The sequence below is a fragment of the Hemibagrus wyckioides genome, linkage group LG04, assembly GCF_019097595.1.
Source record: "Hemibagrus wyckioides isolate EC202008001 linkage group LG04, SWU_Hwy_1.0, whole genome shotgun sequence".
Taxonomy (NCBI): Eukaryota; Metazoa; Chordata; class Actinopteri; order Siluriformes; family Bagridae; genus Hemibagrus; species Hemibagrus wyckioides.
In genome coordinates, this window is record NC_080713.1 from 20,867,680 (window position 1) to 20,882,250 (window position 14,571).

At 40.2% G+C, this 14,571-nt stretch overlaps 1 protein-coding gene across 1 annotated transcript in view; it reads left to right on the plus strand.

The window, feature by feature from the left end:
- The window catches only part of zgc:173742 (DNA topoisomerase 1), a 63,849-nt gene that overhangs the window by 2,870 nt on the left and 46,408 nt on the right, over positions 1-14,571 (plus strand). Inside the window, exons 3-6 of the mRNA XM_058387195.1 lie at positions 331-477; positions 2,096-2,153; positions 10,722-10,774; positions 11,700-11,813. Coding sequence (XP_058243178.1) covers positions 386-477; positions 2,096-2,153; positions 10,722-10,774; positions 11,700-11,813 — 317 coding nt within the window. The 5' untranslated portion in view covers positions 331-385. The remainder of the gene's footprint in view (positions 1-330; positions 478-2,095; positions 2,154-10,721; positions 10,775-11,699; positions 11,814-14,571) is intronic.

Below are 14,571 nucleotides of genomic sequence, written 5' to 3' on the forward strand. Positions count from 1 at the left end.
GTACATAAAGCGAGTTGTGGTTATTTTTATTTAGAACAAAGCTAATTTTAAAATAATAATAAATATATTAAAGAAATTTGAGAATCAGAAAACGGTGCATGTAGTGTGATTAAACTAAAAACAGTGTTCTTGACTATTGTGTCTGATAAATAGTTAAATTTAATTAATTAATTTATATATGTGATAATTTATTATTATTATTATTATTATTATTATTATTTGAATAAATGTTTTTTTTTTATTATATTGGACATATTTATGTTCATGGCCAATTGATGTTGGAATTAACACCTGTTTTGTTTTATTTTATTTTAATTAATTTGCATGCAGTTTTAGTTGTCCACACATTTCACTGCTCACCTGTCTCCAACCTGACACCTGAACCATGGCTAAAGAGGACAAAGTGAAGAAGGTTAAGGCAAAGAAAGCCAAAAAGGCAGCGCTGACCGATGACCTTTCCAGCGGAGACGCACACCTGTAAGTACTAATGCAGGTTTAAATCTCCTGTACACTTTGTTCAGCCAGTAAACATGAGTAAAAGCCCTTTTACAAGAGAATTTTTCAATCTGATTAATGAGAAGGTGTTGATTAATTTCCCATCACAGCAGCAGTTTATGTTTTCCTTAATGCAGATCTCAGGTTTATATTCATGTGTTCGTTCTATTAGGTTATTAGGTTATCATTATCATGTTTCACAGGGATTGATATGACAAATATATTTATATACATACATACATACATACATACATATATATATATATATATAATGTATGTATGTGTTTCTTAACCTAATAACAAATGAATGAAAATATGTTATTTAACGAAGAATAACAGCCGTTGATTTTGTACAGATTTTGGTTTATTTCAGCTTTTTCTTGTGTCAGAGATTTGCGCTGGTCTGTAGCGTTTTCTCCACATTGCACTTTGTGCTTGTCCTATAACCTAACAAGTTTTGTTAACCTAGAAAAATAGATAGAAACGTTTCACAGATGTTTCACAAAATTAAACAGTTAAAATACAACCTTTCATTCTCTATAAATGTTAAATGGTAATTGGATGCAAATTGCTGTGGTATAAGAGGAATAAATCAATTCCATATGCACCGTTGCTGGAAATTAACTTTAGTCGTTGAATGTTGTCCTATTACTGCATGCTCCAAAGTGCTTTATTAGATACATAACTAATTAATGGATTAAAAGATATCCATTCTTCATATAGTAATAAACATTGGAACAAATACATGTTCATTTCTACACAGTGGAGTCTGACTGATCGCCAGAGAAACCTCGCATTACAGATGTTTTTTTTTCTCTAGTTGACGATTATCACATCTGAACCAGATCGATTGTGTTCTATTCCAAAAAATAATAGTGCATTTTTTTAAATCAAAAACAAAATCTGGTAGATAAAATCTTTTCAGTCTCTAAAAATGCTGTCTGGTTTTCTCTGCCAGACCTATCTGAGTGTAATATGATTTAAAAACAAAACACTTTTTATTAATGTTTCATTCAGCCTCTGTCAGTACCCTGCACTTTGTATGGATGGTGTAATATTTGTTATTCAGTGGAAAGTATCTTGGAATTAATAGCCTCACCTACAACAACAGCTGAACATTATCGTACACAACGGTATGTTTTTTGTTTTTTTTTTTGCAGCGGGAAACGCCTTCCGTGTCAGAGCCGGAGACAGATTGCTCTCCCGAATAAATGATTTGCACGAGCGATCGTTAATCTAACCGAGTGTGAAGTGAGTGGGTGGGAGATTGCATTCATTATATGCCTCGTCGTACTCCGTCTTTTTATGAATAAATTAATTTAGCATGACATCCGAGACATTATATGGAAAAGGGGAGGGAAAAAAAAAGTGTAGACAGAGTCATGCGCTTGTAATTAATCGAAAAGGCAGAAGTATCAACACCTGTAGCTGTCATTAACACCAGCGTCTTGTGTGGAGCTCAGCTGCCACCTTGTTACCTGTCACACACCCCAGTGAAAGGGAAAACACAGCATATTGTATCACCTGTGCCTTTTTAAAAAAAAAAAAATTATTTTCCTTTCCATTTAAATTGATGTTACTTTTTTTATCTGCATTGTAGGAACTTCAAGAAGACCAAAAGTACGGAGAAGTCCCACAAAGCCACAAATCAGCATAAGGTACTTGTCAGAGTCACTAACTGTTTCCTCAGCTCTGACCTCTGAGGTTTACCCCGAGTTCGTTTTCATTTAGTTAAACGTTTCATACGACTTTCCTCGTTTAATGAGTAGATCCACATTAGGCTTTTAGCGCTCGAGTGACAAACCCTAAAGACAACGGTACAGAGGCGTAATTAGTTAAACACAGATAGCGCAGCCTTGATCTACGCAGGCAATTTAGGAGCTGTCAGTAAAAGCGGCACCGCGTTGCCATTATGCAGCAGTCCTCTTATTTAGCTGTATCCTGCCAGCTAGTTATTTTTGACACTGGAACGCAACAGTGTTTGGCAAGCGACCCGGCCTCGTGACGGCAATGACGCAGCCGGCGCGCTCCAGCGTCGGGTTTCTGCTTAATGAGTCAAAGTCAGCTGCCTCTCAGTGGTCTACCTGTAAGCTGTCCTTTCAAGTTAGATTAATGTACCATCCAGCGTCTTATCTGTGCAGCAGGACTCGGTTTTCTTTGCTCGCCCCACTTTTTCATGCTTGATTTAAGCTGGCCCCTGCTGAGTTAAGACTCAGTCTTCAGTTTATAGAAGGTTACTGAGGAAACCCTGGGGTTTCAGATTTTCTATTTCGTCTAGGTTTTTGGTCAAAAACCCGAGAAAAATGAGGAGGCGGAATTATTTGAGGAGCGTTATGATGGACAATCTTTCAGCTGTAAAGCACGGAGGTGGTGTCAGAGCAAATCTAATGGAAGGGGCATTAGGCTTCCTGCAGGGGGCAAAGAATGTTACTTTTACTTCATAAACAAAGGTTTCAGCTTACTTGCTCTCCACAGGTCTTTCTCTGTTTCCCGAGCAAGCTGTCATTTTGAAACTCGTGTACACTTTGTTCAGCCCTTCAGTCCCTGAATTATCTGGCAAACTGTGTGCGTTCATTGTTCAGCAAGGAACGGAAAATATAGAGAAACATATATATATATATATATATATATATATATATATATATATATATATATATATATATATATATATATATATATATATATATATATATATATATATATATATATATATATTAAAAAATGTTTCTATGCTGTGGGTCCTGAGTGACATCACAGACTTGAGTTACAAATCCGATCTTTTCTATCTAATTCAATTTAATTATATTTGTTTAGCGCTTTTAACAGTGGACATTGTCTCAAAGCAGCTTTACAGAACATAAGAAATATTGTACAAAAAGATTCATATTAGGAATTTATTTGTATTAATAATCCCTGGGATGTGAATGTGGGATGTGTGAATGATTGAATGAATAAATAATGCACTTGCACTGGATAGTTTTTTCCCCTCACATATATAAAGTTTGTTTTTTTTTTTTTTTTTTCTTCATACACTGGCTTTCGTGGGAAACGAGGAAATGGAAACACATTGTTTTGATGGACAGTCTTTCAGCTGTAAAACACAGAGGTGGTGTCAGAACAAATCTAATGGAAGGGGGCATTAGGCTTCCTGCCAGGGGCCAAGAATAATGTTTAACACATCAGTCAGTGAAATAAAAGTGTTTAAAACCATTTCAGCTCACTCGCACCCCACAGTTCTTCATGTGGCTTTGACTCCGGTGTTGCTCTGCGGCAAATAGCTGTCTAGTTAAAGGATAGAACCGACACACACCTGCTCGCATTAGATGTGTGTGTGTTTTTATTTTGTGTATGTATTTCATGATCTGATCTGATCTGGGTTCTGTGGCCTAAGTAGCATTTATTATATAGGAGTATAGCTTATATCATATAATACACAGCTCTTAATTATTGATAAATCTGCGTATTGAAAACACAAACTCTTAAAAAAATTAAAGTAGCTTGGTCTTTATTTTGAATCATGAGAAGCGACAGGGGTTTAAAAAAAACCAGGAAGCTCTTTCAAGCTAGTGAATGCTAATGAAATGGAAGCGGATATCAATCACACACACACACACGTCCTTTCTTACAGAATCGGTCTACTTTATAGAAACCACCATGGCATTTGGGAAGTTTCTATACTAGGTATATAGAGGAAAACGGAATTCAGAAACACATGGAGCTACAGGAAGCTGTGTGACTTTTTTTAAGATTAGAATCGGAAATAAAGCGCCCCATGCTTCAGATACCTCACATTGGACTAGTTTTGAAGCAGCGAATCAGAAATGCGTGTGCACCATGGTGAGCTTGTTATCCCATAAGACTTTTTGCCTGGGTTTCACAATTTTCTGTGCAGTTTTGGAGATGTAGAGACTTTGTTTTGCTCTGTGAGATAAAGGAAAAAAGGAAGAAAGAAAAAAAAATGCACCTAAATGATGCGTGTTATGATATACACTGATCAGGCATAACATTATGACCACATGCCTAATATTATGTTGGTCCCCTTTTTGCTGCAAAAACAGCCCTGACCCGTGATGCACTGTGTATTCTGACACCTTTCTATCAGAATTAACAACTTCAGCAATTTGAGCAACAGTAGTTCGTCTGTTGGATCGGCTCACACGGGCCAGCCTTCGCTCCCCACGTGCATCAATGAGCCATGGCTGCCCATGTCCCTGTCACCGGTTTACCATTGTTCCTTGCTTGGACCACTTTTGTTAGATACTGACCACTGCAGACCGGGAACACCCCACAAGAGCTGCAGTTTTGGAGGTGCTCTGATCCAGTCATCTAGCCATCACAATTTGGTCCTCGTAAAACTCGCTTGCCCATTTTTCCTCCATGCTTTGTTTGGTTTTGTTCCAGCACACCGCTTGTAAAGCCAAGCTCTGAACTTAGTGACGTAACTCGGCTGCCAAAAAGTGCTCTTGGTTATTTAGATGATATTGGTAATTATCTATCACTTAGACATTTTTCTTTCGTATGATATGTGTATATTGTGTTATATTGCACAGCTCTACTGCTAAAAGTCATTAAGCTTCAGTTCTTCCACTGTTATGATGTTGAGTGTTGACATGCATTCACATGATGCTTCATTTCGCTCTATTGAAAACGTGTCACATCGATGCCATATTGTATCAGATCAGCTGTGACGTGTGTGTGTGTGCTGTTACACCCCTAATAGCCTGCCGTCATTTAGTGAGCAGTACCAGAAATTCGAACCCAACAGCTCTGACCGTCAGATATCCAGAGTGACTCACAGCAGCTCAGGAATATTATGTGCAGTATTTTCCACAGTGTGCGTGGGTGCAGGTTTTCATTCCAGCCAATCACCCGATTCCACTCGTTTAATGAATTGAACTCGGTCTTCAAATGGTTATTAGCTGCGGCTTCTGCCTGTCCTGTGTGGAAATTGAAGACCAGCGATGTTCACATTTTTATTATTTACTCAGGAACACACTAGTTCATTCACTACTTCAGATCCTAGTCATTTTTCTCCTCAGTCTTACCTTTTAATGCCACTTCTGAAAGGAAAGGAAAGGAAGTGGAACCTGCACCAGCAGGAACAAGTAGTCCTCTGGGAAGATGCTTTCAACTGGCACCTTTATTTATTCCAGATTAATAAACCGAATGAAAGTGCATCCACGAGAATTAAGACATTTGACTTGACTTCATACTTGTTTGAAATCACTTCCTACTTGCATGTTAACAAACAGCATTTATTTTTGTAGGCTTTGATGAAGCAGAGGCTTTGAAAGTTACGACTCAAATGAAGTTTTATTCAGCACCAGCTAGTCGTTTCATGCCAGCCAACCTTTCCATTTCTCTTTCTCTGCTGTCTGTCCATAATTGTCTAGCTTTTGCTCATCCACACACATGGAAAATCCAGTCACAAGACTCTGAGTGTTGTCCTAGTGGTGACCTGGTACATGAGGATAAGGGGAGACAGAGGACAAATCAGACGACACACCAGGACACTTATCCAAAGGTCCCAAAGGCCGCTTGGCTGTATGGCAATAACTATTTTTTACTGATATTAAAGTAGCATAACAACAAAAAAAGGTTTACACAAACTTTCATACAATACATTAGGCCTAAATCACTTTCGAATATAATATACACATTTGTCATCCAAGTGACACTGATGATTTACTGCCATCATTAACTATACAGCCTACAGCCAGGAAAGTTCCTCGCATCATAGATATAGAGCTGTCAATCATCTATAAATAATAATAATTTATTTTAACATCTTCCATTACTCACGCAAAAGAACGTCCCTGATATTTTCGATTGATGTGATTGTTAAATGTAAACTCCCGGTTTTTATGAGAGACAAAAAGTAAGCTGTTCACTTAAAATAAATGGAAAAGGAATCCAAAAAAATGAAAAATATTACATTTTACATTTTAGAAGAGACATGCACTTAGTGGCTACTTTATTAGATGAGCACACTTGGTCGTTTAGGTAAAATCTCACTTCTGCTTTTATTGTGTGAGGAGAAATGCTTGAGTCACGCCAGCAGGTTTGCTGGTTGCTGATTTTTTTTTTATTTTTTATTTTTATTTTTTGGGGGTTGTGGGGGGGGTCACACAACAGTGTCTAGAGTTTATCCAGAATGGTGTGGACATAGTGGTGATGAATAAGGTTAGAGGAGATTGGGGAAACCAGGGTGAGATCGAAAAGCAACTCGCACAGCACATAGACCCTCGATGGGTTACAAAAGCAGAACACTACATTGGGTTCCCTTTAAGGTCAGTCAGTAACAGGAATTTGGGGACATCTGAAGATTGGAAAAATGTAGACTGCTCGCCAATTCTGTAGCAGCATGCAGATTGTAGGCTCAGTATTTGGCATTAACAGCATGAATGCATCGACCCAGCCTGCTGGGGCTGGTGGTGATGGTGTAATAGTGGGGGGAATGTTTTCTTGGTACATTTTGGTCTCCTTAATACCAGTCGAACATTGTGGGCATGTCACAGCCTGTCACTGTTGTTGCTGACTGCATGCATCTCTTTATGGCCAGCTTCTAATGGCTACTTCAAGCATGATGATGCAGCATTTATTTATCTTAATGCTACGTTCCCACATGCAGCGACAAAGCAACCAGAGACCGTTTATTTACAATGAGAGCTCTCAACTTTGGCAACTAGGTGTGGGTTTGTCCAGTGATGCAAAATGCGACTTGGAAGAGCGACCAGAATATTTCATTTTAGCTGTAAGAAAGGTGATTTGGAATGCTGATCAGTGTTACCATGGCAACCAGTTTTGGGAATACTATGACTGACAAAATCCAAATCACTGTAAATGCGAACGTAGAATGTCATTGCGGTTGTGCTATGTTAGCGCTGTAAACCGTCATGTGGTAGCGTTCTTGTTTATGTCCAGCTCTTAACCATGGTGCTCGAATGTGTATAAACCCGCAACATTCCTTTCATGCTCAGGCACACTCAGCCAGTGAATCTGAATTTGATTCATTTTTGCAAAAGTCAGACTGGTTTAGAAACATGAACTTCAGTGAACTTCCCTGGGCTTCTGAGTCAAATATGCGATGCACACTTTCCAACATGGAGCCAGAATCTTAAAAAAAAAAAAAGTTTTCATCATCTATGCTACAAAGAATTGTTAGTAGCGGTTCTACTCTAAGATTATGGTGTTCCCATTAAAGTGACCGGTGGGTGTATGTAGTGTAAAGCAGACTGCCATCTTGAAGGAGCACTGCCCTCCAGAGTTTCAAGCTTTCCCTATTCCAAACACACCTGATCCAGCTCATGAGCTAATAATCAAGCCCTCCATATGGCTGCTCAGGTGTGTTTGGAGCAGAGGAGCTGAGAGAGCCTGCAGCTAGTAATCTCTGTTTTATCTGTGACATTGTACACAAACCTGGGACAAACCTTCTGTACAGTGGCTGATATAAAAAATATCTTCTTTCATATATCATATTTCCCACCAAATTTTCTTTATTAGGTATTTCCATACTTAGGTATTGCAGTATACATGGATAGAGTTTTTATTTCATAAACACATATAGCACTAAAAAAATATATAAATAGTCAGGAGAAAGTTATACTCATGTAGTCAGTTGTTACTTGATAACGAAAGGAGCGCCAGGCAACTTAATATCCTTTCAAAAAAGGGTCACACCATTTATTAGAGGTCTTGGTAGGCCACGATTTCATTTTTTTTTTTTTTTAATATGAAAATGTAAATCTTCAGTCCAGCAGGCAAAGGTGGCCGTCCTTCCATTTCTGTATAATTAAATATATCGCAAGCACAGCTACATTTCTGTCCCTGACGGATAGACTGCTTTTGGAAGCAATCATTATCCTTGTCACATCATAAAATGGAAACAAATAAGCTAGTGTAGATGGTGCACATGCTCTTTTTAGGCTATATTCGCATGGTAGGGTTCGGGTTGGTTGTTAATTTATTAATACATATATATTAATACGTAATATCACACCGATCAGGCATAACATTATAAGCACCTGCCTAATATTGAGTTGAAGGTGTGCTGTGGTATCTGGCACCACATCATCAGCAGATCCTTTAAGTCCTGTAAGCTGTGAGGTGGGAACTCCATGGATCGCACTTGTTTGTTCAGCACATCCCACAGATGCTGGATTGGATCTGCGGAATTTGGAGGCCAAGTCAACACCTCAAACTCGTTGTTGTGCTCATCAAACCATTCCTGATCCATTTTTGCCTTGTGGCACGGCACATTGCCCAAAGCATGACACTGCCTCCGCCGGCTTGCCTTCTTCCCATAGTGCATCCTGGTGCCATGTGTTCCCCTGGTAAGTGAAGCACACTCACCGGGCCATCCACATGATGTAAAAGAAAACATGATTCATCAGACCAGGCCACCTTCTTCCATTACTCCGTGGTCCAGTTCTGATGCTCATGTGCCCATTGTTCGTGCCTTTGGCGGCACACAGGGGTCAGCATGGGCACCCTGACTGGTCTGCAGCTATGCAGCCCCATACACAACAAACTGGGATGCACTGTGTATTCACCTTTCTATCATAACCAGCATTAACTTCAGCAATTTGAGCAACAGTAGCTTGTCTGTTGGATTGGACCACATGGGCCAGCCTTTGCTCCTCGTGTGCATTAATGAACCTTGGCCGCCCATGACCCTGTTCCTTCCTTGGACCACTTTTGATAAATACTGACCACTGCAGACCAGGAACCACCAAAAGAGCTGCAGTTTTGGAGATGCTCTGATCCAGTCGTCTAGCCATCACAATTTGGTTCTTGTCAAACTCGCTCAAATCCTTACACTTGCCCATTTTTCCTGCTTCTAACACACCAACTTTGAGGACAAAATGTTCACTTGTTGCCTAATATATCCCACCCACTAACAGGTGCCTTGATGAGGAGATCATCAGTCTTATTCACTTCACCTGTCACTGCTCATAATGTTATGCCTGATCTGTGTACATACTGTACATGCATACTGAAAGAAACTTGTGAAGAAGTCAGACTTGTGAGCAGAAGTTCAGGTATCAACTTGACCATGAGAGGTCATTTTCAAAATATCCAAATTATTATTTTTTTTTTATTTACTGTATCAGATTTACAGCGCGTTAAAATTTTACACATACATTGTCGGTGTGTTTGGAATCATTAAACTCAAATCTTCTCAAAGTTTCTCAAAGTACGTTGCTGGAATTTTTTCCCCATTCCTCTCGACAGAACTGGTGTAACTCAGTCAGGTTTGGTTTCTTTTTTGTGTTCAGTGTGGTTCAGATAAGGGCCTTGTGATGGCCACTCCAGTGTCCACTCTGCTGTCTTTTGAACCATTTTCTTTGCACAAACCATGTTTTGCAACCAAGTTTGTATGGTATCTTGAGGTGTTGTTTCTTGAGATGTTCATGATGTCTCTCTTTTTTTTTTTTAATTTTTTTTATTTTATTTTATTTATTTATTTTTTTTTTAAGTGCACCCGTCCAGGAAAACACCCCTATATCATGATGCTGCCACCCCCACGCTTCAAAGTTGGAATGTTGGTCAGTGAATAGAGAGACTGTTCAATTTCTCTTTCATCTGACCAGACAAGCCTCCTCCAAAAGGCTCTGTATCTTGGCGATCGCTTGCAAGCTTTAGTTTGACTTTTCAATGCCTAGTCTTTACTTTTTTTTTCCTGAGGTTTTGATTCAATTGCTTGAACCACTGGTGCAATTTCCCAGAAACCTCTGGAAACTTTCAAACTGTTTATACGAAATTGGCTTATATAATCTGAAGTGAAAATAATTGTCACTAATCTGTATGTAAATTTTTGGCCTCATCACTAGCTCCAAAAACTTAAATATAGTGGCCTTTTATGTTCAGACTAGGCTGCAATACAGCTTAAAAATTTGCCAGCAGCATTGCCACCTCACAGCTCCAGGGTCCCAGGTTTGATTCTGCGCTCAGAGTATCGTCTGTACAGATAGCGTCTATGTGTGTTTACTCACATAAGCATGCGTGTAGGTGGTTTGGCTATACTAAATTGCCCAAAGGTGTGAGCTAGCAGGTAACCATCTGTTCATTTTCTCCATCAAACAGAACAAAAGCTTTGAAAGACATGCCTTGTCATAGGTGAACTTGTTATATCAAGCATTTTCATTGTGTTATCGTATCTGCAGTTAGTTTTGATTGCTTGCTTTTGTGTTATTTTTAAACTGTCTTATTTTCTTTTTCTTCAGGTTAAGAGTCCTAAAAAGGAGAGTACCGACTTTGAAATAGCTGATGATAAAAGGTAATGAATCCCCCCCCTCTTTCTCCGTTCGTAATTTTTGTTTTTACTGAACTAACCATGTCTTGCCCAAGGCACAATCCATATCATGTGCTCTTGGAATCCGTTCCTAATTAAAACGCAGTCACACTTTTATGCCCTTGAGCTTGATGCAAATTAATTCTGGTGATTTCGTCGTCTGCAGTCGTGGACAGTCTCCATACTGTTTCCCCCCCTACATGCTCATACACCCCCACCACCACCCCCGGATATATTAACTGTCTTTCTGGACATTAATTTCTTCATCATTCTGCAGCGTGGCAGAAATAACTATACATGATGATGCTCTATTTTTAGGAGGTGAGGTATGGGGTGATGACACGCATCACAGAAAGAAACCTCTCAGTCGCTCTTGCACTTTCTTTCGCATACTCGCTGTCTGCTATGACAGTGATGGAGCGTTTCTTTAATCACAGAATGACACAATCAGAGCAGACTTTGTGTAACTCGGACCCCGCTGGTAATTGGCAGAGGGAGGCCGATTTTTCAGGGGTGAGGTCAAGTATTAAGATGATGAAGCACTCCGAGTAGTTCCCTGCCAGAAGAGATCCGGAATCGAGTAGCACGGGTCACTGTTATGGTAAATATAATTCAGTTATTTGATTCAGTCGCCTCCCCCTTTCATCAAATCACGCTACCTGGCAATAACAGCTCGCTTTCCTACAATTATTTGAGCATTTAATTGCTGTAATTATATAATTATCAGTGCCAATTAAGCAATATTGTCTAAGTGCGGTAATTATGTTCTTGCCATTAGACAGTGATTGGTTGTCTTTTAGATTTTCCAAAATGTAATGAACCCCTAATAAGTATTTTCTGCTTAATATTACCCTACTTTTTTTTTTTGGTGGTGGTGGTGGTGGGGGGGGGGTCTGATTTACTATATTAGCAGGTTTAAGGAGGAGCCAAATGATGGGGACTTTATGCCAGAAAAGAAAGGGAAGAAAAGGAAAAGAAAGCTGGAGTCAGTCGAGGGTCCTTCCACTTCCACTGCACTTTCTGTGTAAGTATTGAATGCTCTGAATAACTAAATGAGCATGACTCACCAAGCATGCCACTGGCTATTTAAAATCATGGAACAATTGAGTGTCTACCTTGACAAAAAGAAAAATGGTTGCTCATTCATTATGGTTGTAAAATGTATAAGTAGTCTGTGCTTTAACATCAGAGTGATGTAGCCCCAAGTTGTTCTACACAGAAGCAGGGCCTCTGTGAGATTCATACTCTCTTTGCATTCTTTTTTTTTTTTTTTGGCACTATGCTGAAACATGAGATGAATAAACAAATATTTTGCACACAGTTAGTTTTTCTTGCTTAAAATCTGGTTCTTACAACCTTTAACAATTAAAGTCTCATCACAATTTCAAAATACAGACTCCTGTCCTACACCAGGATTTGAGTGTCACCACAAATCCAGAGATTCATCATTAGATCTGATATAATCTTCAATCTTTAGGTGGATTACTATGGAGTGATTACTATGTGGGTGGAGTTTGCATGTTCGCGCTGTGATTCTGGGGATTCATCCTACCCCAGTCTAAGACGTGTTGAAGGCTGATTATCTCTTCATTGTCTGTGGGAATGGGTGGATAAGCAGATGGGTGGCTGGACGGGTAGATGGATGGGTGGGTGGTTGAATACCTGGATGTGTAGGTGGATGGGTGGGCAACTGGATGGGTGGGTGCTTGTTTAGCTGGATTTAGCTGGATGGGTAGGTGGGTGGCTAGCTGGATGGATGGGTGGGGATCTAGCTGGATGGATAGATGGGTAGATGGATGGGTAGCTTGATAGATGGTTGGATAAATGGATGGGTGGCTGGATGGATAGATAGCTGGATGGGTAGATGAATGGGTAGATGGTTGGATAGATAGATGGATGGGTGGCTGGATGGTTAGATACCTGGATGGATAGATAGCTAGATGGGTAGATGGATGGGTAGGTAGATGGATAGATAGATGAATGGGTAGATGGATAGATAGATGGATATGTAGATGAATGGGCAGATGGATATGTAGCTCAATTGGTAGATGGATGGGTAGATGGATAGGTAGATGAATGGCAGATGGATAGATGGCTGAATGGGTAGATAGATGGATGGATGAGTAGATGGGTAGTTGGATAGATGGCTGGATGGGTAGATGAATGGGCAGATGGATAGATAGCTGGATGGGTAGATGGATAGGTAGAAGAATGGGTAGATGGGTAGATAACTGGATGGGTAGATGGATAGGCAGATGAATGGGTAGATGGATAGATAGCTGGATGGATGGGTAGATGGGTAGTTGGATAGATAGCTGGATGGGTAGATGAATTGGTAGATGGATAGGTAGAAGAATGGGTAGATGGGTGGATAGCTGGATGGGTAGATGGGTAGATAGCTGGATGGGTAGATGGATAGGTAGAAGAATGGATAGATGGATGGATGGGTAGTTGGATAGATGGATGGATGGGTAGTTGGATAGATAGCTGGATGGGTAGATGAATGGGTAGATGGATAGGTGGATGGATGGGTAGTTGGATAGATAGCTGGATAGGTAGAAGAATGGATAGATGGGTGGATAGCTGGATGGATAGATGGATGGGTAGTTGGATAGATAGCTGGATGGATAGATGAATGGGTAGATGGATAGATGGATGGATGGGTAGTTGGATAGATAGCTGGATGGATAGATGAATGGGTAGATGGATAGATGGATGGATGGGTAGTTGGATAGATAGCTGGATGGATAGATGAATGGGTAGATGGATAGATGGATGGATGGGTAGTTGGATAGATAGCTGGATAGGTAGATGGATAGGTAGAAGAATGGATAGATGGGTGGATAGCTGGATGGGTAGATGGATAGATGGATGGATGGGTAGTTGGATAGATAGCTGGATGGGTAGATAAATGGGCAGATGGATAGATAGCTGGATGGGTAGATGGATAGGTAGAAGAATGGGTAGAAGAATGGGTAGAAGAATGGGTAGATGGGTGGATAGCTGGATGGGTAGATGGATAGATGGGTAGTTGGATAGATAGCTGAATGGGTAGATGGATAAATGGATGGATGGGTAGATGGGTAGTTGGATAGACAGATGAATGGGCAGATGGATAGATAGCTGGATGGGTAGATGAATGGGTAGATGGATAGGTAGAAGAATGGGTAGATGGGTGGATAGCTGGATGGGTAGATGGATAGATAGCTGGATGGGTAGATGGATAGGTAGAAGAATGGGTAGATGGGTAGATAGCTGGATGCGTAGATGAATGGGCAGATGGATAGATAGCTGGATGGGTAGATGAATGGGTAGCTGGATGGGTAGATGGATAGGTAGATGGATAGGTAGAAGAATGGGTAGATGGGTGGATAGCTGGATGGGTAGATGGATGGATGGATGGGTAGATGGATAGATGGATGGATGGGTAGTTGGATAGATAGCTGGATGGGTAGATGGATGGATGGGTAGATGGGTAGTTGGATAGGTAGATGGATAGGTAGAAGAATGGATAGATGGATGGATAGCTGGATGCGTAGATGAATGGGCAGATGGATAGATAGCTGGATGGGTAGATGAATGGGTAGCTGGATGGGTAGATGGGTAGATAGCTGGATGCGTAGATGAATGGGTAGATGGATAGATAGCTGGATGGGTAGATGGATAGATAGCTGGATGGGTAGATGGATAGATAGCTGGATGGGTAGATGGATAGATAGCTGGATGGGTAGATGGATAGATGGATGGATGGGTAGATGAATGGGTAGATGGATGGATGGGTA